Below are 27335 nucleotides of genomic sequence, written 5' to 3' on the forward strand. Positions count from 1 at the left end.
GCACGGCTGCCAGAGAGCGATTGCTGTTGAGAAGCTGTGGGGGTTGTCAATGATTCGAAAACCAAAGTCAACAGCCGTTGCTTCTCTGTGGACGAAAATAAATTCCTGGATGGTGGCGAGGGCCGGCCGGTGAGAGATATGCTGGGACGGCTGAACCTGAAACTGTTGCCATGGAGATGGGGCGGATTAAAAGTGACCGAGTGGGATGAGAAAGGGACAGTAACAATGAAAGGACTAAAAAAATAGACGCTGGAAAGCGTAGTTATCTAGAAACAGGTGGACACGGAAGTTGAAACAGGCAGCCGGCCGAAGACAGACAGCTTGTGTTCCAGTCCGTGCGTACACAAAGAAGGGCCCAGCTCAACTTGCCGGAAGCAGAACCTCTGTCCCCGGCGCATTACGCGTCCTCCGCGCCGGAAGAGCGCCCCGTGAGGCCGGCCGCTCCCCTACTGCGCAGTAGGAGGGGCCGCGGGGCTGTGCCGCCGGGAGTCGTGGACAGCGCGGAACTTCGACACACAGGGAACTCAGGAGCGAGCCGAGCTACCGGGAGAGGGAAGGGGAAGGAAGGTCGCTCAGGAGAGCGTCGTTGCGGAGGAATTCTGTTTTCTGGCGGCGGAGGGATTTGGCCGCACGCTCACTTCCGGCGAACGTCGACGGGAGAGGGGAAAAAATCCTGAAGGAAACAATAACAAACGCCAGAGGAAGCGGGGTCGGTTTGAGAGTGTGGAGCGGGTCTCTTCTGAGAAGATGAGCTTCGGCCCCTGTCAGGGGACTTGAGCACGACCGGTGGGGCCCCAGCCCAGCCCTTCTCCGCCCGCCCCGCGGACCCCGGTGCCGCCATGGCGGGCGTGGGGCCGGGGGGCTACGCGGCGGAGTTCGTGCCGCCCCCGGAGTGCCCGGTGTTTGAGCCCAACTGGGAGGAGTTCACAGATCCGCTCAGCTTCATCGGCCGCATCCGGCCCATGGCGGAGAAAACCGGCATCTGCAAAATCCGACCTCCCAAGGTACCGGAGTCCCGACCGCCTCAGCGCGGCCTTCCGGTCCGCTGTGCTTTCACGTTCGCTCGCCCTGGTCTCTCGACACCTGGACCCTGAGTTTCTCTGTTTCCGTTTTGGTTTCTTTGGGGTTTTAATGTCGGCTGGTCCGAAGACGAGAGAGGGATGTCCCCGGGGCCCCTCCGCCCAGAACTTGGGAACTGATACTCTCCTTCCCGTCTTGGGTTGTGGGCAAGGGTAACAAAGGCTTTCGGCCTTTCGTTGGCCTGTAAGGTGATGGAAGTGTTGTGACGCGACAGCCCGACCCGCGGGTGTGTGTGTGTGTATTGTACACTTGTTTCTGTACGATAGGAAAAGCTGTGGTTCCGACGGCTGCTGCTTTCTCCTAGCCTTGTTGATGCTTAATTGATTAAATGTTCGCAGGCCTCATCTCAGGCTAAGGTTTCTTCCTAAGTGGTAATCTGAGCTCTTAGGCCCTTGGGGTGGTATCACCAAACAAGAACCCCAGACTGATGACAGCTGCAATGAGAAAAGTCTTCCCGGGGGAAGAGAAGGCGCAGCGTTTATTGTAAAAATTCGGAGGTTTAGAAAGAAGTGATCCATAGCGGAGGTGGAAGAAAACGTTGAAATCTTAAAAGATACAAAGAGTCGCAACTATTGGCAGATAGCTGGGTTTGCCCATAGGTTGGTTACGATCCTCAGTCTTTCCGGTGAGGAAAGCTGATACTGTGCCTTGTTTTGTGGGGCTCTGCCCCAAGAGGTTGAGGATTTGGTCAAGGTCAGAAGGTGTGTTTTCCCCCCCCACCACCCTGCCCGTTAGGTCCAGTGCTTTCCAACGGGTGTTTCTGATCCACTTGCCCCAGGAGCACCCGAATGTTTGTTAAAATGCAGATATCTAGGCCCCATGCCCAGTCTAGAACCAGTTTCTGGATATGGAAGTTCTAGAATTTGCATTTCTAGCAGGTACTCTCAGTGCTCGTGAATGTCTGTGAGCCATGCCCGAGTGCTTCTTAAAGTGATTCCTTGCTGTACGTTTTGTCTCCTAGTAATTAAAATTTTGTCCTTTTACACGTTGTATTTTTAAAAGCTTCGGCTTTTACTACCACAGAAGCGTGCTGCGCAGTGAATAAAAAGAGGTTAGCCTGAGGGAGGAGGAGCAGCTAATATAGCACTTACAGGTTTTTTTTTAATAGCCTTTGAAGCCCTCCTAAGTAAATAAGGTCTCATTTTACAGATGAAGAGAGTCTGGATAAGTTAAATAACTTATCAGATGTGTGATCTTGGGCAAAGTAAATTTTTCTATCTGGATCACTCAGTTTGATTCTAAAACCCAGACAAGCTACTTCTCTTGTGCTCAGTCAGTTTGGTTAAGATTATTGACCATCACTCCAAAGCAAAAGATAAACAAGTAACTGCTGTGATGAAGGATGGTATGTGTATTGCCATCCTCCCAGAACTTCACTTTTATGAAAAATTTATTTTCACTTTATCCTTTGTTTTTCATGATTACTTCAGTGACAAAACCTTAAGCACTGAAGCTTTTCCTGAACCGTATGTTCATTTACTCTGTTGTCTTAATGAATTAGAAATTCTATTCAAGGTTCCTTTTGGTTAAAAAAAAAAATTGACTACTTTTTGTTACTTAAAAAAAATTGAAATAATATACCTTTGTGTCACATTATTGTTACTGAAAATAAATGTTTAAAAGCAGAATTTAATTTCAGTATTGGTGGATTTCTTTAGTTTCCAAGATAACTTAAGATAATTTTTTACCTTATTTATATAAGATAATTTTTTAAAAACTTCTTTTAACATTTTAAAGTAGATTTAGTGTTATTTAGACCAAGTCAAAACTATGGTCTCTAGAACTCTACTTGAAATGTGCTATCTCATTTTAGTTATACCACGTCTCCAATCTGGAAATTGTCCTTGTTTTGTGGGTTTGCTTACTTTTTTTTAATTTTCATTTTTTTAAAAAAATTTGGTTGCCCAGAAGCTGGGCTTTGAAGAGAACGTTTATATAACGTAGACTTTAAAGTGCTGTGTCACATTCCACATGAATGAAAAAACACATTGTCTAATTACATAAGTACTTTTAAAACGTTATCTTTTGGTCTTTGATTTTACTCTTTTCATTTCTTTCAAATTCTATTTTCTTTTTAATTTGATAAACTTGGATGGTTATTCAATGCTGTATTGAGATGAGCTGATTGCATTCCAGTTGAGCAGTTGGGGAAAGCATAATTTGCAGTATAAATAATGGAAGTGGGAGATTTGAGGAGGAAATAGATAAGATAATTTTAGTATTAGAAAGTTCCAGGTAAGTAATTGGAGATAGTAATAAATTATCTAAAAGTTCTCTCACTAGTGAAGACTAGTAAGTTGGTGTGTTGTCATCATGATTTGTGGCAACTCATCCCATGTATTAAGAGAATGAATTCCTTGCTGTTTAACCAATGTAGTGAATTTCGCCCCCCCCATTTAGGATTGGCAGCCTCCATTTGCATGTGAAGTCAAAAGCTTCCGTTTTACTCCCAGAGTCCAGCGCTTGAATGAGCTTGAGGTGAGTGTTGTCTTATCACTGTTTTGTCTCCCGATTTCTTCATGTCAGGATTTCAGGTGGAGACCTTTGAGAAACTCATGAACCGAGGCTCAGAGTTAATGTGAATTGTGACTGAATGGAAGGAAGCTTCTGATTTTTAAAAAAGTTGTTTATAGTTGTTACAGTTTTTTCTACTTAACTGGGATTGTGGGGAACTATCTGCTTTCTTCAGTGCTTATTATTCTGCTAAATTTTTTTGTTGTTGTTAGTGTTGGAAGATTCTATATCCTGTAGTCTTGGGAAATAGTTTTAAAAATTATTCTATTAAAACCTAGTTTCAGAGGGTTTTTTTTTTACCCCCTCTGACAGAACTTTTCTAGGACTCTTAATCTGATTTATTAAGATCTTTCTTTAAATACTACTGATCTGTCTTAACTTTCCAATTTGAAATTTGTTTATAGTTGTTCCTTCCACTTGCTAGATTGTCAAGGATGCTTCAATGTGGATAAAAACTGTTCTAGAATACAAGAGATATCTTAAAGATGATTAAGGCTTAATGTGTTATGCTGTTTTTTTTTTTCTATGATGCTCATAAAACATTGATTTTTTTTTTTTTAATACCTGTTGTTTTCCTGTGAAAGTGAAGTCGCTCAGTCGTGTCAGACTCTGCGACCCCATGGACTGTAGCCTACCAGGCTCCTCCTTCCATGGGATTCTCCAGGCAAGAGTACTGGAGTGGGGTGCCATAAGATACTTGATGAAGAGTCTTAATGTCAGTGAGGTAGAGAGTTGGTGTCCCTGAAGTGTGCATATTATCTACAGGTGAAATGTCAGGCATAGAATGCTTAGAAACAGAATAATTTGATTTATTAAAATTTCTGATTAGCTTAAAGTTAACTTTTACAAAAAATTGCTTTGTTTAGATGATAACCTTTCACATAAATTAACTTTTTGACTTAGTAAAGTTTGCATCTTTTTTTTTTTTTTTTTTTTACCTATAAGGTTTACCTAAGCAGTGATGAAAAGTCTGAATTTCTTTTGAGAGATGAGTACCTTTGTTAAGTAAAACTCATTTTTTCAACCATAACTTAGTTCCTATTTTTGACTCTTTTATTTTATTAATCTTAGGCGATGACCAGAGTGAGATTGGACTTCTTGGATCAACTAGCAAAATTTTGGGAACTTCAGGGATCTACTCTCAAGATCCCTGTGGTGGAGAGAAAAATCCTGGATCTGTACGCTTTGAGCAAGGTGAGGCTTGTAGTTGGTTAAAATACTAGAACAGAAGCTAGAAAATTTGTGAAATTAGAATTTCAGATATACTTGATGGAAAACATTGCTTTCTAGGTAGGATTTGATTGACCATAGAGGAGGGGCTACTGCTTATGAAGTATGTCTTAATTAGCAAATATCTTGTGATAAGTTTGATTGTCCTGGAGTTTATTGGAATTTCATCTTTAAGGTCCCATGGAAGTCTCTTCCCTCTTAACCTTTGAAAATGCTTATAAATCTAAGATTTAAAGCTGAAAGGCAGACATCTTGATTTGTAGTTGTCTTGTTTGTAGTTTATAATACTTTTCTTCTTTAAATATCATAGTGAGATTGCTACTTCTTACCACATGAACTTTTTCCTTTAAATTGAGGCTTGAGGTAAAATGTGATGCACAAGTCCTAAATGTCCAGCTGGGTTGATCTTTTCTAGATGAGTGTATACTCGTGTCAGCACCACCCTGATAAGACAGCGAGTGTTCACAGCACTTCTGTAGCTTCTTCCTCTCCCTCCCAGTCAGTACTTCTCTCCAAAGGTGACCATTGCTCTGCCCTCTGCCCCTGGGTGAATGTCTCATTAACAGGACGTTTTACTTTCTAGAAGAGGCACAGGCTGAAAACTGCACAGAAGACTGAGAGTTCTGATATTTTTAGGTTGTTCGGTATGCCCTTTACTTTGGGAAAAAAAATCATCTTTGGCTTACAGCTGATGAACATCTCTTGAATTTGTGTTATTTTAGGCATAATTTTAACACACTTTGATTCCCACTGTTTTTTAATGGGAAGCAGGTTTTCAGTCTCCTGAGTCGTCGTCAGTGTGATTGTTTTCAGTCTCCTGAGTTGTCAGTGTGATTGTTTCCTGTTTTGATTAAGTCACTTTGTCTTTCTCACTGGTTATTATTTTTGATTGTAAAAAGTATTATTTGGAATGACTATAATTCAGTGGAATTTTACATAAACAATTACAGTTTATAATCAGTGCAACACGGAACATTCTAGTCATTTTTAAGAGAAATTTTTGTTAAAGTAATACATTTTTAAAAAGGCTTAAAGTAAAAACTAACATTCTCACTTCTCCATCTCTCCACTCCTATTACAGCTCCTTTGAGCTAATCACTTTCAGTTCTTTTAGCTGTTTCTGATTTTGATCTCCATATTTCCAAATAACATGATCATGCTGTTTCTTCATTGTCTTAGTTTTAAATATGCATACTGATTTTTTACTATTAGAGATGGGCAGTGGGTATAAAAATTAAATCCTTATGTACTTCAAGTGCCCTGGTCCTTTATAATGTAGTTAGATAATTTTAAAATTACTGCTGTGACTGCATAAATTTATTTGTCCTTGTGCTTAATAGCATGCTATGATTGTTTCCTTGAACCAATTTTTGTTTTCCTTGGAGTTAATGGTCCCCTTGCCTTTTTTTATTTTGTAAGTTTTCTCTTTGAGTATCAAAGATTTATTTTCAGACCTTTCCAGAAGTATAAAATCTCTCAGTATGGTTTCATCCAGCAGAAAACCTGTCAGTTTTATTTCCTTCTTGGAGTTACTCCTCTGGAGTTCTCTTTCCCGCTCCAATCCAGACTGATGGTTTTTTTTTTAAGGTCAGCGGCCAGCTTAGAACTTTCACTATCATCATTCTGGGAATTCCATTTGCCTTTCTCCTTGTTTTAGGTCTTCTTGTTACTGTTTATTCCTATTTTGGTGAAACATTTCTTCTGCTAGTCTGATGGCAAGAAAGTAAATGAAATGTAAATTTTTTGCTTGTCTAGAAATGTTCTACTTTTAAACTTCATTGGTAGTTTGGTGGGTTTAGCAGTCTAAATTGTCAATCATTTTACTTCAAAACTGTATTTTGAAAGCTGTACTCCATAATCTGGCTTCTAGTGTTGTTATTGAGAAGAACGATGCCATGTTAATTCTTGTTCCTTTGTATGTGACTTTTTCTAAGATACAAGGTCTGATCTTTATTTCCAGTACTTTGAGAATTCACAGTGATATGCACTGGTACATGTTAATTTTCATTGCATATGTTTATTGTGCTTGATAATCTTTCTAATCTGAACTCCCATCCTTGAGTTTTTGTAACTTTTCTTGTGTTAATTCTTTGCTAATTTCTTCCATTTATCTTGTTTCTCTTTTTGAACTGCCATTAGTTGGTTGTGAGACTGTTAGACTGATTGTCTAGTTTACTTACCTGTTTCTTTCTTAGGTTCGAGTCCCTTCTTTCAGACTCTCCTGAGGGTAGATCTCTAGTCTTCTGCTGGGATTGAAGAGGAATGGCTGCCTGGCTGTGCTGACTGGGGGAGGCCTGACTGCTTTTATACAGGCTTTCAGTCCACATTGTTCTTTTTAATTTTAAAGATACTGATGCTTCCATTTCTTAAGCCTTTCCAGGTTCCATGTTGCTGCTCTTTGGCTGTCTTCTGTTGCTTGTTGTAGAGACCCTGGGAGCTTGGGTCTTTTTTGTTTGTTGTTTCTGCTTGCTGGAGTGTCACTGAGACATCTGCTTTTCCCTCTGTCTTCTTGCCCTCTTGGGAGCATGCTTTTTTGTCCCTCAACTTTTTAGTGGAGCTTTGAGAAGGAGCTTTTAAGTTGAATACTGCTGCTGCTTTTTGTCTGTTAAAATTGTCCCCAGCTAACTGGACTTTGTTTTTCATTGGATTGAAATTTTGGCATTGATTGACATTACTGTTTTGTTAAGTTTTATTAAAAGTTTGTATTCTTTGTGTTCAATTTAAGTGCTTGCCGTGTATCTCTCTTTAGGGCATGGGGTCATGTGATGTTTTCTAATGACAGTGGTGTGATGCCTTGCATGGCAAATGTTTGGAGTAAATGAAATTATGCATGATAATCTCTGAATCTCTCAACTGCAGAAATGCAAGTATTAAGGTATTAGGCCTGCTTAGATTGTTGGAGTATTGCGAACATGAAGCCCAAGTCGTGGCTTTGATTTCTTTGTGAGTCAGTTCTGTCTTACTCTTGTCAACACCCTCTTCATGCCGCCGTCAGAAATCGGCAGACCTGGGTGAGAAGCATGACTGGATCCGTGGAGCTCTATCGTTACTGATGGAAATTTAACTGGAAGTGCTTAGAATACAGAGCAGCTTGTTACGTAATGGTGGTAATTGTGTTGGGTAACACACGTTACTGAGAAGGCTTCTCTTTCCTCTCTCTACTGCTTCTCCCCACTTGCTTCAGCCTCACTGATTTCCTTATTGTTTCTCAGTCTGCTCTGCAGGCTTCTCACGTGTGCCTTCATTCTTGCTGTTTCTAGTGTATCAGCTTGGGTCACTGCTTTCCTCTCCTTTGCTCACCTCTTACCTTTATGATGAGGCGTTTGTGACTGTTCAATGCTTCAATTTACCCTCTTTCTCCTACTGGGGGGCCCTTTAAACTACTCTCAGGTTTTTTCCACAGGCTTTGTCATTTCAAAATTGACATTTAATCTCCCACTAGGATATAAGCTCCAGCAGGGCAGAGGTCTTTATTTTATTCACAGCTGTAGCTCCAGCCCCTGCAACAGAGCTGACAGTATAGAGACCCTGGGAGTTGTGAATAAAAGACCTTCTTATCACCCATTTGCGTCCAAACAGCCCTCTATCCACAGCACCCTTGGTGTGTCTTCCTCTACACTACAGAATTTGAGAAATCAAAGTTTTTTCTCTACTTAATTTTTCCCTGGTTGACTCTTATCTACAGACAGAGCTTCTCTGAGGGTATGACTGAAAAAAAAAGCTAAAGAATTGGAGATGGGTTTTACTCTTGTGCACGTGAACTTCTTCATTACTTCCATACTTTCAGATACTTCACTAGAGAAGCATTTTGCCTGGGCTGTGGTTTCATCTTTGCTATAATAAAGTGCTAAGCATGAGAGCAGAAGATGCATCCTTACTTATAGTCTGTACACCTCTCCTCCACCCCCAATTTGCCACACATTTGTAATACAGCCAGCACTGATACAGCTCTGACTTTATCTTGGTGCTTTTCATGTTTTATTTCATTTGTCTTCATAGCAGCCTCATAATGAGGTAGAGGTACTGCTATTATTACTATTTTAATAGTAGATATCTGAGATGCAAATTATGTAACTTACCCAAGGTCCTACAGCTGTTAGCAGAGCTGAGGTGTGAACTCAGGCAATCTGGGTCCAGAGTCCATGCTCTTAGTCTTTGAAAAAAAAAAAAAAAGGTAAAATGCAGGATTGTTTATAAGTGTACAATTTTATGGCATTATGTATTTTCAAAGTGTTGTACAGCCTGTTGCTACTATCCATTTCCAGAACTTTCCCCACTCTTTCGCACCTGGTGAAACCTCTTTCTTTCTACAAATTTGCTTGTGTATGGTTATCATTTAAATTGGATCACACAATATTCATCTTCTTGTGTTTGTATGTTTTTAGAGTTCAACCATGTTGTCACATGTATCAGAGTTTCATTAATTTTTAAGGCTGAATAATATTCCATGCATGTCTTTACCACATTTTGTTTGTCTGCTCAACTCTTGATGGGTATTTGGGTGTGTGAGTGATGCTCCTGTGAACACTGGTATTCGAGTACTGTTTCTTTTGGGTATACCGCTAGATGTGTGTAATTGCTGGATCCTATGGTAATTGTTTTTCTCTTTTAGCTGTTTGGTGTAGTAGAATACGATAGTGTACACTCAAAGAGGAAAATTTTTTCAATTCAGATAACTTCATCACAGCCTTCTTTATTCTTTCATCAATGAAACTGAAAACTGCTTACGTTTTAGAAGTGTGAGAGGTGTACAGTATCAGCTTCTGGAAGATGGAGTCCTTGGTACAGGTCTATTCTGTACTGCTCCTCGTTTGATGTGAAAGTCACTCAGTTGTGTCCGACTCTTTGCGACCCTGTGGACTATACGGTCCATGGAATTCTCCAGGCCAGAATATTGGAATGGGTAGCCGTTCCATTCTCCAAGGGATCTTCCCAATCCAGGGATTGAAGCCAGGTCTCCTGCATTGCAGGCAGATTCTTTACCTACTGAGCTGCCAGGGAAGCCCGGTTTGATATGAGCATTCAGCAAAAATTGGCCAGTTTCTCCCATCACTTGCTACCTTAATACCTATGCTGTGGTAAAGCTACTGCAGTTGAACTTTCTTTATCATTTCTTGATAATCTTTCTTGTAAAACTTCTCTTTTAAAAATGATGTCCTCTTTTTGAAAATATCCTCTGAATCCACTGTTTGCTTGACAGTTTAAAAAAATTCTCTTAAGTTGCTTTATTTTCTAATATCAGTATTTATGTTCATTTTGTATTATGTAACATTCTTATGACTATACTTGGTCTGTTCTTAACTTTTATTTGTACTTTGAATTCCTTGTGGATATAGAGTACATACATGTGTTTAGAATTCCCATGGTGCATTATGTGAAATGTATAAATTCATTGAATGTTTTTGAATGCTTGGTTCATTGAAGGTAGGCACAATAATGAATAATAGTGTTTAAAACTTCCCAAAATCTTCATCTCTCTTTCATATTTTAAATATCAATGAGTTTCAATTTAGTCACATATTTCTTGAAAGCAAATCGAGGCCCAGAATAATTTTTCCATTTAGCAGACAAGATGTCGAGTCAAAATACATGAATCTTTCTCTTTCCCTAAATAATTTTTACTTTCGTTTCAGATTGTCGCCAGCAAAGGTGGTTTTGAAATGGTCACCAAAGAGAAGAAATGGTCTAAAGTGGGTAGCCGCTTGGGATATCTGCCAGGAAAAGGAACTGGATCCCTTTTGAAGTCACATTACGAAAGAATTCTTTACCCCTATGAGCTTTTCCAGTCAGGGGTCAGCCTTATGGTGAGATGCATCACTTTTCTTAGGCGTGAATAAATCCAGTGTCTGCCAGATATAGAAACACACTTTAGACTGTTTATTCTAACAGGTTAGCTAGCAGTTGCTTGTGGTTTCTCCAGGTGGCAAAATTTGGGGGAGCAAGTTTAAAAAATCACAACTGTTTTTGATTGTTTACAAGATAAAGGCTAATGGGAGTGAAGAATGTCTTCTTACTTACATAAGATGTTTACACTTATGCAAGACTTAAGCTTTAAAAAAAAATTTCTCCACTTGGATTCATGTGTTTTTTTTTAACAACTTGATTGAGGTAGGATTTACTTACTACAGAATTTACCCATTGTAGGTACACAGTCAGTAAGCTGTGATAAATTATAAATTTATGCAGCTGTTATCACCATCCGGTTTTAGGACACTTCCATTAGCCCAGAAGATTTCTTTGTGTTTGTTTATAGTTGGTTCTTGCTTCTACCCTCAAACCTGGACAACTCCTAATCTGCTTTCTGATTCTGTAGTTTTACCTTTTCTAGAAATTTCACATAGATGGAATCATACAGGGTGATTTTGTGTATGGTTTCTTTCACTGAGCCTAATGATTCTTAAGGTTTATCTGTATTTTAGTATCAGTACTTCATTCATTTTTATGGCTGAATAATATTCTGTTGTATGGTTATACCACATTTGTTTATTCATTTATCAGTTGATGGACATTTCGATGTTTCCAGTTTATGGCTATTATGAATAATGCTGTGAATATTCATGTACTAGTCTTTGTGTGGACATATGTTTTCATTTCTCTTGGGTAGATACCTAGGAGTGGAATTGCTGGGTTATATGGTAAGTTTGTGTTTAACTTTTTAAGAAACTGCCAAACTGTTTTCCAAAGTGGCTGAACCATCTTGCATTCCCACCAGTAATGTAGAGGCTTCCAGTTTCTCCACATCTTTGCCAACACTTGGTATTGTCAGTTTTTTTGCTTACAGCCATTCTAGTGGGTGTGTAGTGGTATCTCATTGTGGTTTTAATTTTATTTCCCTAATGACTAATGGTGTTGTGCATCTTTCCATGTGCGTATTAGCCATTTGTATATCTTGATGAAGTGTCTGCACAAATCTTTTTTTTATTGGATTGTTTGCCATCTTATACTTGTTTTAAAATTTTGCTAAATATTCTGGATATAAGTCCTTTATCAGATGTATGATTTCATATAAGTATTTTCTTCTAGTCTGTGGTTCGATTTTCTGCCTCTTTTATGGATTGTGCTGTTATCATAGCTAAGAAATCTTCTCTTAACCTAAGGCCAAAAGTTTGTTTTCATTTAGAAGTTTTATAGTTTTAGTTTTTATGTTTAGGTCTGTGACCCATTTTGGATTATTTTTTGTGTATAGTCTTAGGTAAAGCTATAAGTTTGTTTTGGGGGCATTGAAGTATAGGAATATCCAATAGTTGCAGCAGCATTTCTTTAAAACATGGCCTTTTCCCCATTTACCTTGCCAAGGTGATTTACCTTACCAAGGTGATTAACCTTGGCACTTTTGTTGAAAATCAGTTGACTATAAATATATAGGTTTATTTCTAGTCCATTTTGTTCTTTGATCTGTATGTTTTATCCTAACAACAATACTGTGCTATCTTGAGTACCATAGCTTTATAGTAAGTTTAGGTATCTGGTAGTAGTATAAGTTCTCCAGCTTGGTTCTTTTTTCAAAATTTCCAAAATATTTGCATTTCCACATAAATTTTAGAATCTACTCCATTTCTGTGGCAAAAGCTTGCTAGGATTTTGATAAGGATTGTCTTGAATCTATAAATCAATTTGGCGGGAAAATTGTCATCTGGTTTCATGTGTTAATAGTTTTAGGGATATATTAGAAATTTGTTATTTTTCTCCTGATTCTCAAACCTGATTTCTTATCAGTGAATCTTCCCTCTTCCTGTGCTCTTAATTCTTTAGGGTGTACAAATGCCTAATTTAGACCTTAAGGAAAAAGTGGAGCCTGAGGTTCTTAGCACTGACGTCCAAACTTCGCCAGAACCGGGAACAAGAATGAACATTCTGCCGAAGAGAACAAGACGCGTCAAGTCTCAGGTGTCAATTTCTGTGGGCCGTTTTGACAGGAATTTTACCTCATTGACTGTGCAAAACACATGCCTGGTTTGGGGAGGTCATTCACATACTGTTCTTGAAAGACATTTTTTATTTATTTTTGAGATGAATAAGGAGGAAATTGTAAAATTTGGTCTGATTTGATTTAGAGAGTTTTTTGTTAATATTGAACAACTTTGACAGAGATGGCAAATCAGAGTGACTCTGGATACTGGGCCAATTTCATAGACATGCTGATGATTTCTAGTACATTTTATTTTCCTGGTTACTGTAAGCGAGAAGAGGAGGAAGAGTAGAAAAGAGTAGGAAGGAGAGACTATTTTTCACACATCCTTCCTTTAAAAACCAGAATATAATTTTCTTGTGTCTGAATCATTCCAATGTAATTTCTATAGTGTTCTTGTGACCTAGAATAATTTTAAAGCCTAATGAAAGCATCAAAAAAAAAATGCCCATAATTTCTTTTTGTCTGCTCCTCTCCCACTTTCGTATTCCCGTTTCTTTGTGGTCTACTTCAAGTTTTGTTTTGTTTCTGTTTTGGGGGTAATCTTAGTTCCTGGATCAGGGATAAGGCAGGAAGCCTATTAAGAGAGAATTAAAAATTTCCTTTATTTTTAACTGGCTCTTGAAACTTTTCTTAGGTAAGAAAGTAAATTAATGCATCACAAAACTAGACTAATGTGACTTTTATTTATTTTTTTAGTCAGAATCTGGAGAAGTGAATAGAAATACGGAACTGAAGAAACTTCGGATTTTTGGGGCTGGGCCTAAGGTTGTGGGCTTGGCAATGGGAGTAAAAGAAAAGGAAGGTAAATCTGTTACTTGGTCACGGAAAGTATTAAGGTGCAGTAGTGTGGTTATAACAGATGCAGATTGTGCTTGAATCGTAGTCTGCTGTGGGGTTTTCTAAGGATTGTATTGTAGACTTGCAGCATGATTCCCAGACAAATCACCTTTTTAATGGCAGATAATCTTAAGGTGTGAGAAGCCATAGTATGTTAAATTTTTATACTATTTTGGGAGAAAATTTCCTCCTCCATTTCCTCCTCCCACTTGACACAAATTATTGTTTCTAAAGGCTAATTTATAAGAGAATGGTGAAATTAATGATTCTTTCCTGGTGATCTAAAGCTTGCTATTTTTAAATTTAAAAAGAAATAGAGGAGTCTCTCTGACCTTTAGAATCAGAATATACTAGGGAGAGCTAATAATTTAGATTCTAATTATATTTTTCTATAATTGCCTTGATGTATATTACACCACTTCATTTAAGTAATCTATTTGAATAATGGCTGGTGCTCCCAGCTTAGCCTATTAGAATTAGCATGTGAGTAACATTGCTAACTCAGAGATAAGTACATGTCAATTTTAAGACTCAAGTTGATGAAGATTGTGTTGGATGTGTTTTTACTGTATAACAATTTAATGGAATACTGTGATCACAAGTCATATTGATTTTTATGCATTTTATGATATGACTTAAGTCATGATTCCAATTCTGGACTGAACTCTGGTTGATCAGATAATATTGTTCTATCACCAAATATTCAGTATGATCAGACTTGCTTAATATATTACAGTGTTTACTATTACTCTTTTAAAAATTAAGCACCTTATCATTTTTATGTTTGTAATTGTATTGGCTGGCAGTGATCTTAATACTAGTCTCAAATTAGTTCCTGATAAGTTCTACAAGTGGGCAATACAGAATTAGTACTTAAACTCTCTGCAGCTCAATTGCCTGGACTAGAATCCCAAATCTGCTACTGACTCGCTTTGTGAATTTGGGCAGGTTACCTAACTTCTCTGTTCTTCATATTCTTTATCTTCACTGGGGGATAATAATTTATCTGCCTCATAGTGTTGTGAGATTTGAACTAATTTAAATAATTTAAAATAGTGTCTGGTCCATGGTAAGCTCTCAACATTAGTTTTTACTATTATTATATAATTATTTTTATTTCAAGATGAGGTCTCCCGAAGACGAAAAGTTACCAACAGGTCAGACGCATTTAACATGCAAATGAGACAACGGAAAGGAACTCTCTCTGTTAACTTTGTAAGTGTTCTGAGATGTGTTAGGAGGGAAAGGATTTCTTTTTATTTTAGTTTTGCTTTTTTTACCTTGCTGTGTCTGGTATGTCGTTTAGTTAGTTCACTTAGTCAGAAGACTTAGTGCATCTGAAGCTTCAGCTTTGGTGTATATCACATTAACCTTGCTTTGTGGCATACACACAGACGGTTCCTGAGTCATATACCTAGTGAATGAGTGAGCGAGAGGATGACTCTGTCAACCCTTGGCTGTATTAGTGCTCGGTCCTCAGCCCTCTACCAGTGAAGAGCATTTGTGTGTAGGAAGAGTGACATGGTTTATTTTATTTATAGAAATTGACATTCAAGTACCCTAGATTTGTAGTGGTCCTGTACTCCGATAACTTGTTACACTTTTATTAACTTGCTTGTAGAAGCTCTGAGGAAATTCAGGAAGTTTTGCAAAGCTGTTTATATACTGTTATTTAAAATAAGCATTCAGGACTTACATTCATTTTTTAGTGTACAGTATTTTGTTTCAATTAAGGCATTCCTGGTAAAGATTTAATACTGCTTTTTAATAAACTTATTAATAAACTTTCATGTTACTTTATTTTGTTGTTAACAGGTTGATCTATATGTTTGTATGTTTTGTGGTCGGGGAAACAATGAAGATAAGCTGCTGCTGTGTGACGGGTGTGATGACAGCTACCATACGTTCTGTTTAATTCCCCCACTGCCTGACGTGCCCAAGGGCGACTGGAGGTGTCCTAAGTGTGTGGCCGAGGTACACACCCAACCTTACCTTTTGAAAGGAAGAAAAACATGCATAGAGTGTACAGTCAGCACTTCCCATGAAGCTGCTTCTCCTCTGTCTTTGTTTTTCAGAGCTTGAAATTGCTAGGCTTTTTAAAAGAGTGACAGTGACTGGAAATGTAACAGTTCTGTTTTTTTAAGTGTTTTTTTCTGACTGTGGTTTGATAACTCTTTTGCTACAGATGAATGAGACTTTTGCTAGACTATTCATATTCCGGGAAAACAATAAAAGTGGAGAAAATCCGTAGGTTATTTGTTTTTTCTTTAATTAAAAAAAAAAACTAAAACTCAGATATGAAGCTCTAGAACTTAGGATCTATGCATCCAGTTTTCATGCTGCCACATAAACTGTTAACTTGTTTAAACTGTGGCTTGATTGTACTAAATTTGTTATTGAAAGATTATAGTAATGTCACTGTCATGAAATGCCTGGTGTGTTTATTTTAACAAAATATGATAGAATGTTGAAGGGAAACAGTTGGCTGGGTGTATTTAGATACATTGAAAGCATATGTTTATTATCTTTTAGTTATTTTTTATTATTTTCAACATTAGGTGATTCAGAAGCAGTTCCATTCTAAGTCTGTGTTAAGAAATTGGTCATGATAGTAGAAAAAAAAAACATTCTTCTCTCTGGGTGTCCTAGCAACCCGGTGACTGTCCCTTTCTCCATTACCTTTCCTCCCTCCCTGAACGTTTGTTTTTTCCACCAAGGATGATAGACATCTCTGGGCTTGATTCCAGGTTGGTAGCCCTCCAGGTGTGTGTCTTGATGCCAGAGCTTAATGCCATCTCCAAGCCTGAAGCTGTCTCATGACCACCTTCCTCTGGAAGGCATGAAAATGCAATTGAGGTTTCAGAACATTATTGCCTGGTTCCACACTGAAAGTAATTAATACCTGTTTTGTGGTCTAGAGTTGACTGGATTTGGTTCACCTTGGAAAATGATCAAAGAAGGTCATACCTGAGAGCCTTATACGTTCTTCAGTGTCAGTAAAGTTAATCTTAGATATTTTTTTCTTCCCAGGAATGTAATAAACCTAGAGAAGCTTTTGGATTTGAACAAGCCGTACGAGAGTATACACTTCAGAGCTTTGGAGAGATGGCAGATAATTTTAAGTCTGACTATTTCAATATGCCGGTCCATGTGAGTATTTAGGTCACTTTGGGGAAGTATGAAAGATTTGTCTGAGTCCAAAGCTTTTGTTTTGCTTTTTAAAAGCTTCCGTTATTTTGTGTAAAACAGAATCAGCATAAAAAAGATGATAGAACACCAGATCTGAGGATCAGGGGCCTGGGGTCTGCTTCTGTTTCTTCAACTTTCTCTTGTGGCAGTGTGCACTCTCCTGTTGAGAAATTGACTTCTGTCTTTCCCTTGTTTGTGGACCCTCTGGGCACAGTCCTTTTCACACAAGCATGGAAGATGTGGCAGTTGCTGCTTTTATTTAGCTATTTGTACTAGGAGGTTTGCTTCTTTTTCTGGGGCTTCTTGGGCTTTAAAAAATCGCCATAAAATAATTTTCTAAAGCTATTAAAATTCAGCCTTGATTTTTGTATTTCCTTTTTCTTCATTGTGTCCTGGGTCATCTTTATCCTTCTTAGTTGGAAAGCAGCTTGCAGAAGAAAGCAGTTCAAGTTCATTGTGTTTTTTTGTGTGGTGTTTTTTTTTGTTTGTTTTCATTGTGTTTTTCATCTAAGTCGTCTTTAGCTTTTCCCCATTCTCAATCAGAAAAGCTAAGACTGCATGCAGTCTTTTCAACTCTGAGGATTGAGAGGGCTTCTGTTTTTTCATGGGTTTTGTTCAGTTGACCTGTGTGTTATATTATAGTGGGTTATGATTGTATTGAACTTGTAATCTGTTGTCTCTGTTTTCCATGTGTAGATGGTCCCCACAGAACTGGTAGAAAAGGAATTCTGGCGGCTGGTGAGCAGCATTGAAGAAGACGTTATTGTAGAGTATGGAGCTGACATTTCCTCAAAAGACTTTGGGAGCGGATTTCCTGTGAAGGATGGCCGCAGAAAGATGCTGCCGGAAGAAGAGGTGCAGAGCATGTAGTAGTGTCCATACTTCTTACCTGTGGCCAACTCAGCCTTTGCTAGTAGAAAATGGCCTTTCTTTAATCCTAGGGACCACATTCATTTAAAACACTAAATATGTAGAATTTGGACATTACAAATAATCTTCCGTTTTGAAAACAATAAATTCAAAGTAACTTTAAAAATCATTTAACTTTTCATTTTAAAACCAGTTTAGTTAGTTTAAAACTTAACTCCAGTTAAAAGATTTTGCGTAGCTCTCTCTGTTTGGAAATGTAGATAATGACTTTAGAAAAAAAATACATTTCACCGGTAGGTCCACAGTTAGGTTTCCTTCAACATCGGGGCAGGTAGGTTTTCAAATATGCATTTAAATTATAACAGATGATCTTTAAAAGTAAAGCTGAAGTAAGATGATCATTTATTTCTTTTTCTCTTACTTTGATCTTTGTCACTTTCTTTTCCTTTATATTTGGCAACAGTTGAGAATTCTATTTCCTGTTTTCCTACACATGGTAAGAAAAAAAAAGGTACATAGTGGAGAAGGATACATAGTTTAAAATATGGCCCCTCTAGGTCTCTTGTTACCATTGGCATAGTATATCTCTTTCCATTGTTTCACCTTGAAGCTGTTTGTATTTTGGAATCTGGCCTGTGTCTCTTATAGGCAGCATATGCTTGAATCTTGCTTTTTAAAAATCTAGTGTGAACTCTTATAGGCAGCATGTGCTTGAATCTTGCTTTTTAAAAATCTAGTGTGAAGGTTGACTTTAGTTGGAGTGTTCAGTCCATTTAAACTTAATGTGGTTGGTTTATATCTGCCGTCTTGCTGCTTTCTCTGTCTCCTGTGTTTTTGCTCCTCTCTCTCTCTCTCTCATCGCCTTCTTTTGGTGTTCAAGAGGTATTCATCATACCATTTTAATTGGCCTGAAATTTTTTGGGGGGAGATACATATTTTGAGTTATTTAGTGGTTTTCTAAGAATTATAGTATACAGCTTTAAAAAAAAAACAGCTTCATCAACAGTGTCTGTCTTTAACTGATCACATTCTACTTCATTTCAATATTGACTTCTGGTAAATTAGAAACTTGGAAACTGTCTTTTCATTTGCTTTTCTCTTTTGTGTATTGTGTGTTGTATCTGCATATCGTATAATACACCAACATGGCAGTATAGTATTGCTTTAAACCATCTTATGGTCTTTAAAAAATTCAGAAAAAAGAATTTGACAGTCTTTTTTACATCATTACGCATATACACCCTTTCTGGTACTCTCTCATTCCTGGGGGTCCAGAATACTTTTTATTTGAGCCTCCTGGACTGTTCCTATTTGTAGTAGGTCTGCTAGCAGTGAATTCTTGTCTTTGCTTATGTGAGAGTGTCTTTATTTAGCCTTCTTTTAGTTTCTTAAGACTAAATACTTCTCAATTTTTTGGCTTTGATTGCATTCTGGTTTCTTGAAATGATTGTTCTGATAATCATGTTCAGTTCTATCCTTGTTTTCTGTGGAGGGAACTGCCCAACCTCCCCACATCACCATTCCAAAAGTTCTTCATGATTAGAAGTCTCCTTCGTACCCAGGTCTCTAGTTAGACGGAAGACCCTGTTTCATCTTCTCTTGTTGTATCCTTCCCTATGTAGTATGTCTCTGTGAGCAGGTAAGCATCATGCCTACAAATCATGTTCTGAAACAGGAATGGGAATGTGCATGCTCACATTGTTCCAACCCTGGCTTGCCTTGTTTGAGTCCCGTCTTGCCCTGACCAGTCCATTGTAACTCCCTACAGTATCACTGACCCAGTTTATTCATGGTACAGTCTCATTCTTTATCATGCCAACTTGTCCAGTCAGAAATATCTGACTACTTAACATGTGCTGAGTGGGATTTTCATTTTTATTTATGATCAAAAGCTGTGTCTTTCGGCTGTCTTCTTATTTTAGCCTTATTATTGGTTTTTTCCCTCCTGTCATAGTAGAGCACAGGTTAAGATAATCACATTAGGGAAATGTTCATAGATTATCTCATTCACAGATTCTCTCTTCAGCTTTGTCACTGGTTATTTAACCCTTTTACTTTGAGGGTTTTAATCTCTGTATTATAGAAACTTTCACATATTATGTTAAAAGTTAACATAATAATGAATTTCTCTCCCTTCCTCCCTGGCATCTGGGTTCAGCCATTACCAGCCTTCTAATAGAAGGTAGTTGGATTCTCTTGTTTCTGCATTCAGACTTCTGTAGTATCACATCACATATCCTCTGAAAACGCAACTACACTCCTGCAAGAACGACAGTGAAAAAAGGCAGATAGCGTTGTTATGAAAGTAGTTCGATTTTGTGGGTCTCCTGGATTCCTTATACTCCACTTGGGTTCCTTAGGCCCCTTTGAGAACTGTTTGCCACAAGGATGATAGCATTTTAAGTCTCTGCCACATAATGGCTTCAGAAGTTGGTGTTTGAAGCTCATGTCCAGAGCTTATATCCAGTTAGAAACCTCTGAAAACTCAGCACCTTTCCTTTTTCATTCTGGCTGTGCTTTCTTTGTTTTTTGGAAATTACAATTTCTTTTTTCTCTTGAACTCTTTGGTGAAACAAAAAAAATTTTTTGTTGTTGTTAATAGATGTGTTTGTAGTGTGATTACCCAGGATTCTTGCCTGTAAAATCCCATGGACAAAGGAGCCTAGTGGGCTACAGTCCACGGGGTCACAAAGAATTGGATGTTACTGAGCACATGGTTGGGGTTGGGGGTGCTGACTTTCTGCACCATCTTGGTCTTCACTGTTGCCACAGATTCAGGATTCTGTACCCTATTCCATTTTGTCCTCACAGTATCTTGGCACCATAAATATATCGATAAACATTTTGGTAAGTTATGCTACCAGGGATAAAGTAGAAATACAATATCAACCTATTAAAATGAATCTCAGTATTTTACTGGTAAGCTGTGGGGGTGGGTGGGAAGTAGTAATAAGCCTTATATGCGTAGAGTAAGCCAGAGATAGCTGGAATAATTAAAGGGAAATGTAAATGTCACTTAGGAGATAGGATTAAATATTTAGAAATATGAGTTACACGTAGAGAGCAAGGAGCACAGATTCTGTGGACTAGATGATTGTGACTTAACACAATTTTTACTTTTGTTTTTAAAGACTCTCTTGAGATATCTGTTGGGCTCTTGTCATTTCTGCTCTCATCTACACTGTTCTCCTTCTGTAGGAATACGCTGTTTCTGGTTGGAACTTGAATAACATGCCTGTGCTAGAGCAGTCTGTTCTGGCACATATCAACGTGGACATCTCTGGCATGAAGGTGCCGTGGCTCTATGTGGGGATGTGCTTCTCCTCCTTTTGCTGGCACATTGAAGATCACTGGAGCTATTCCATCAACTACCTGCACTGGTATGCACAGTCTTTGTTAACAGCACGCACACTTGGTGACCTTTCTAAAGGTGTGATAATATTAGGTGATGTGTTGGGGAGAACTGACTTTAAAGTGTGTTCTACCCAAAGTAGGTATATAAGGTGGGGTCTCAGGGTACAGCGTCTCTGACACTTCCACTCTTCACGTGTGTGCAGCCAAGCCCCGGGTTTTAGACCAGATGATTCTTAGTAGTCAGTGTACAGGGAACATTTATTTGATTTAACTTTTGATATACAAGGCATGATACTTAAAGTTTATATAGTCAAGATCTGACTAACCTTCAGTATTTGAAATTAAATGCCTATGTCACATGTGTATTCATTAAGGTTTTTTGTTGGTTTTTGTTTGTATTTACTTACCCAGTTCCTTGTCCAGTATTCCAATCTTAACCAAATGGTATTTTTCTTTCCATTTGAAAGATACTGCTCAGGTCAGACTGTGCAAACTAATGGTTTTCTTTCTTTCATCCCTGTGCTTTGCAATATGATAACTTCCAGCCACGTGTGGTTGTTTAAAATTAAAAGTTTACTTCATCATTTGCATTAACCACATTTTAAGTGCTTAATTGTCACTTGTGACTGGTGACCCTGGTATTGGCTAGCATAGATACAGAACATTTTCAGTCATTGCTGTAAGTTTCTATTAGAGACAGCACGGTGGGTTGTATTACGATTTAAGTTATTCTGTAGATTGCATGACTAATTAAATCAATTTCCTTGAACTTCAATTAGTATTATAAGTAAACTCTAGTCCACTGAAGTCTGATGTATTACTGATGCCAAGTGTTTGGTCCTTAAGATTCATAGATAGAACTCAGGATTTCAACAATTTGTAAGATTCATAAGTATTATTCGGGATTTTAGCAATGTCTCTCCTTGGCTTATTTCCTTGGATAGTAATGTTGAACTCCATGAAGTTGTACAGACATATTCTATAGGGCATTGACTTTTACTTTGATGATGATGGGGATAATTGGAATGTCCAGTCAACCTGTGAATCAGGCAGTATGTCAGTATCCTTTGGTACAATAGTTGCTTTTCCTGTAGCATCTTTCCTGTTTGAAGATGCTGTTTACTGCTCGACCTTAAAGAGTTCATTCGACTTGCCTTTCCGTAGTGAAAACTACGTACCCACCTGTCCGTATACTCTTGCCTTACCTCCTGTTGTGAATAGTAGCACAGATTTTTGAAATGGTTGGTAGGATTCAAGATCCATAATCTATGGCCACAGAGCAAGACAAAGTTAATTACAGTTTAGTGGATTTGAGTCTGAGACCTGGCCTCATGGGCACCGTGCTCTGCCTGGATAAACAGTTACTTCTTTGCTAGGGGAGAGCCAAAGACATGGTATGGCGTGCCGTCTCATGCTGCAGAGCAGCTGGAGGAGGTGATGAGGGAGCTGGCCCCTGAGCTGTTTGAGTCCCAGCCTGACCTCCTGCATCAGTTAGTCACCATCATGAACCCCAACGTGTTGATGGAGCATGGGGTACCGGTGAGTCTTTTTGCATCTCCCTTCAGTATTTTAAAGTTAACGTATATCATAATGTATGCTTGGTTTTATAATGGGGAATAAAATCGTGTCCTCTTCTAGCCAAATTAGAATTTATACTCCGAAGGGAACAACATTTATTTCATTAAGAATGGGTTGTTATGAAATGTGAATCATACCTTATGTACAGCAGCCTGTCAGAATAACCTTGTTTTCAGTATATCTTGGTTTTAGTAAACATCTTATTTTCTTTATTATCCCCATTTAATCAAAGTAGCAGTGTCTTTAAGTGGTAGTTCTAATAACTGATCCTTATCTCTGTGGAGCTCATATTTCCATCTTTCATATAAAGATTTTATAGCCTTTTTTTGTATGAGATAATGAAGTACAAATACACAATGAACACCTTTTCTACTTTTAAATTTAGTTTTGAAAATGATTATTACTTTTAAATTGTACTAATATTTGATAAAGTATAAATTCAGTGTTTGCTGCATGTAGTCAAATAGTTATCATAACCTTAATGAGAAAGGAGATTGGGTGATGATAATGTTACCTTGTCTTTAAAGAGTTAATTTGTAGAGAATCTTGGACTTTTCAAAAGACATATTATTATCATAAAACCAAGAGATTCAGGAAAACTGATTTGAGGATCTCTCCGTATGACATAGGAGCTAATCAGTTAGTTTCCCCCCAAAAAATCATGCAAAAACAGTGAAATTCATCCTTTCCCACTGTGTACACCATAGGAATAAAAGGAATAAAAGAAAACTTAATTGTAAAAATGTCATCAAATTAGGAAACTAGTAGTAGCTCAGTGAGAGGAATGTTTTCTCCTTGAAAATTTCCTTGGGCTGTGAATTCTTGTCATGAATTATTTTAATTTATCAGTGACATAATATTATAAGAAGGTGAAACTGACAGCTTTTTCAACCGTGATGTTATTTTTTGGTATGTGTAGCTTAATAGTTTATTGTTGTCAAGTTTAAAAAGCTCTTCTGAAACTGGTGAAATGTCTCCCTTTTCTGTTGTTTTCATTTTGTTTTCTTCTGCTTTCGTATCCTGTTTCTGATTTGCGTTTAGGTGTACAGGACCAATCAGTGTGCTGGCGAGTTTGTGGTGACGTTCCCTCGGGCCTATCACTCCGGGTTTAACCAAGGCTACAACTTCGCCGAGGCCGTGAACTTCTGCACTGCTGACTGGGTCTGTTCTATAGCAAGTGGCTGTTGTACGTCTACTAACACCCCTGGAGATGCATTGTAATTGCTGTGTTTGCTTAGCTGGGAGGGGAGGTTTATGAGTATTCAGTAGGGATTGGGATGTCTGCTGCAATTTAGAAAGTTCCAGGTAGTTTTTATTTGGAAGGTTTTATAGTTCTTTTCATTCGTTACTATCTTGTTCTGTTTGAATTTTAAATGAGCAGTTGATGTTTTCTGAATCTTCTCTGAGTGAACATAATTCCTCTAGTCTCTGGTTTCTCTGAGCACTTTTTGGATTTTATAAAGGTGACCAGATCTTTGGGAATTAATTGTACCATATCAAATAGCTAGTTCTGATTTTTATCTTAAAATATCCCTTTATTATTTTCCTTCTGATAGATAATTAGTTGATTTTATTCTTCTTGGCATTTTATGTTTTCTATATTCTTTTTAAAAAGATTATTTTAAAGGGTAGCCATGATACTGAGATCTTTATGGGCTACACTTTTGTATAGATGATGTTGCCATTGATTGCTATTTTGCTTGTAAATGAAGTAGATATAAAAAAGTAATTAGTAGCTTTTACATCTTGTTGGGGACATAAAACTGTAAACTTTGTAATACACTATTTGACTTTATTTTTCCTTTAATGAGATTATTCTGTTGTTTGTCACCTCTCCTGACATTTTGGGGATTTTTTTTTTTTTTTTTTTTAGTAATATTGGATCTTACATTTTCTATGGGCACCTTAGTTTGTTAAACTTCATAATTGGGCTTCCCCGGTGGCTTAGTAAAGAATCTGCCTGCAGTGGAGGAGACCCAGGTTCAATCCCTGGGTTGGGAAGATGCCATGGAGAAGGAAATGGCTACCCACTCCAGTTTTCTTGCCTGCAAAATCCCATGGACAGAGGAGCCTGGAGGACTAATTAGTCATTTGTTTCCTTGGCTAATGAATGAAATTGAATAATGAACAATCCTACTCGGCCTAGTCATTCTAAACTTCTTACATATTAGAAAGTAGCAAGGGCAAAACAGAGCTTAAGACTTTGTCTTGGACTTGCACTATATTTTGGAAAACTCAGCTTACGTTTATTAAGTGTTTATGATCTACTTGTTCCTTGGCCAGGTAGATACAGTGTGGAAATGTAGGTGATTCAGAGATGAGTTGGAAATGATTCTACCTCTAACATGCTCATTATTACTGCTGTCTAATCTTGGGCAACTTTTAATTTCTCTGGTCCTAAATTCTTTTTTACCTACTATGTAAAAATGCTAAGATAAACTTAATGACCTCAGACAAGTGAGGTAATATATGTGAAAGCCCTTGATACTCCTTAGGAGAAGAGTGTGATATAATTGAAAAGTAAAAGCAGCTTTATATCTGGAATAAAGTGATGGTGCAAATTTTTATAAGCTACAGTGCACAATCAGTTCTGTTTTATGTGGCTTCCTTACTTGTGATAATTAAAAACTGCAAGTCCTATGGTTTTGTTTTTCTTCTTACTCTTGCTTTAAGGCTGAGAAATGTTTACATACCTGAGAATTTAAAAAGAATTGTATATTGTTGGTAGACAAGATAAATGCCGAACATAAGCTCAACATGGTTTTTTTTTGCTACATAAGCTCAACATGTATTTTCTTGGGAAAGATTGTTTCTTTGGAAGAGTGGGGAAATAGTGTTGGATTCGGAGATAGTACTGTGCTCTGGCACTCTGATTCCTGTGATTCCCCTCTGCTTCCTCAAAATGGAGGCGAGCTCCAAAAGGTTCTTAGAGGTTGACTTTATTTTTTCTGTGATGTTACGGTTTTCAGATACAAACAAAAACTTTAGCCATCCAAGTTTTTCCACTTGAGTAAAGGAAAGAAATTGGAGAGAGAGAAAGAGTTTGTGTAGTGTAGCTAGTATCAGTTTTATTTAAAGCGTGTTAGATTTTTTAGAAGTTATCTTAGACAGTGTATCTGTTGGCTTATGAAAAGTGATCATTTAGAAATTTATTTCGTGTAGGAAAATTAAAGTACATAATCTCATGATTGCACTTTGGATTTTTTCTAGGCCAGGCTGGTAGTTTTAAAAATAATTTCTAGATGCTAACATCTAAATAGTCCTTATAAAAAATAAGGACTTTGCTTTGGTCCTTATAAAAAAATAGTCCATGTGAACTAGTGCTTTTTCCTTCCCTTCCCTTCCATTTTCCCTCCTTTGTAGTAGCATCTGGTTTTTTTGTTTTGTTTTTTGGAAACATCAATGTTGAATATGTCCAATTATATCTTTATAGCTTGGTAATTTTTTTCCTTTTCCTCTAAGATCAGTCCCATGTGACAGGTATAAAAGAGTTCTGCCTAATTTATGTGTCAAGAAACTCATGCTTGAGGTGCATAACTGCGTAATGATTGGAAATCAGCCACTTAGGCTAGAAGCTCAGCATCATGAATTAGGGGGATTTTCTTTGGGAAGGCCTTTGTGAAATTCTTGCTGGGCGATAAAGTTTTAATATTTATAGTTACCTGTTACATTCAAATGGACGTTCTTGTTCTGTGTTGTTTATAAGAAAAAAAGAGGATCTGGGGTAAGCAGTGGTTCTGTTCTGGAATATGTTATAAGCAAGTACTTTAATTTGAGAAACTTGTCTTGTTTTCAGTTGCCCATTGGACGTCAGTGTGTGAGTCACTACCGCCGGCTGAGGCGCCATTGTGTCTTCTCACATGAGGAGCTCATCTTCAAGATGGCGGCAGATCCGGAATGCTTAGACGTGGGGTTGGCTGCCATGGTGTGCAAGGAGTTGACGCTCCTGACTGAGGAGGAGACACGGTTAAGAGAATCTGTGATGCAGATGGTGAGTTTGCTGATTACACTGCTCATGGAAAACACTAAAAATTGAACCTGTGGTGGAAAGAATCCATTTTCATCTTCAGTCCCTCTAGAAGTTGAACACTGAAATGGCTAGTTTGGAGATTTCATATCTTTGTTTCTTCCATTTTGGTTTAAGTTGAAGTTTTAGGAATCTTGATGTCAGCATCTCCAGATTTTTAAAAATGCAATCCTGTCAGGTAGAATTTCTTAGGTATATATTTATTTTTAAAATTTTCCTAGGTATAGTGTTTCTTTAGGTGAGAAAAATCAAGTTCTCTCAGCTTTGTAATTAAACAAAAGTTGTGTTTCTGGTGATTGCAGATTGTCCAAGTTAATCAATCTGTCTTTCCCTCCAATCTAAGTTTATCATGAATATAAGAAGCACTGAATAACCCAGTGTTGGGATTTTGAATGCTTCAGATAAACTAAACATCATATTGAAATGGAAACTAAATATATGTTTTCAGCCTGTCTTAGCCCATTTTCCCTAACCCTCCCTATGTAGCTAGCCTCACTGGCTGTGTACCATGCTCCCTCCTTCTCTGTATAGCCCACTTTATTTCCCATGATACACGATTCCTTGTGGGATCTTAGTTCCCGGACCAGGGATTGAATCCGTGTTCCTGTATTGGTAGGCGGATTCTTAACCACTAGATCACTATGGAGGTCCCTTAGTGGAATTCTTTACTATAAAACTTACTTGATCCTTTAATGTGCTGGTATTTGTTAATTTCCAGTTGGAAGAGGTATGATGCATAGCATT

The 27335-nt window shown here is 37.9% G+C and overlaps 1 protein-coding gene across 1 annotated transcript in view; it reads left to right on the plus strand.

Annotated features, from left to right (window-relative positions):
• The first annotated feature begins 283 nt into the window (after nt 1-283).
• KDM5A (lysine demethylase 5A) overlaps nt 284-27335 on the plus strand; it is a 62437-nt gene continuing 35385 nt past the window's right edge. Inside the window, exons 1-14 of the mRNA XM_040233702.1 lie at nt 284-1004; nt 3481-3558; nt 4666-4788; nt 10458-10628; nt 12577-12711; nt 13433-13538; nt 14697-14788; nt 15389-15547; nt 16604-16723; nt 17459-17617; nt 20831-21012; nt 22363-22525; nt 23606-23725; nt 26361-26555. Of these exons, the coding sequence (XP_040089636.1) occupies nt 840-1004; nt 3481-3558; nt 4666-4788; nt 10458-10628; nt 12577-12711; nt 13433-13538; nt 14697-14788; nt 15389-15547; nt 16604-16723; nt 17459-17617; nt 20831-21012; nt 22363-22525; nt 23606-23725; nt 26361-26555 (1968 nt within the window). The 5' untranslated portion in view covers nt 284-839. The remainder of the gene's footprint in view (nt 1005-3480; nt 3559-4665; nt 4789-10457; nt 10629-12576; nt 12712-13432; nt 13539-14696; nt 14789-15388; nt 15548-16603; nt 16724-17458; nt 17618-20830; nt 21013-22362; nt 22526-23605; nt 23726-26360; nt 26556-27335) is intronic.

Source organism: Oryx dammah, unplaced genomic scaffold (genome assembly GCF_014754425.2).
Source record: "Oryx dammah isolate SB20612 unplaced genomic scaffold, SCBI_Odam_1.1 HiC_scaffold_29, whole genome shotgun sequence".
NCBI classification, from domain to species: domain Eukaryota; kingdom Metazoa; phylum Chordata; class Mammalia; order Artiodactyla; family Bovidae; genus Oryx; species Oryx dammah.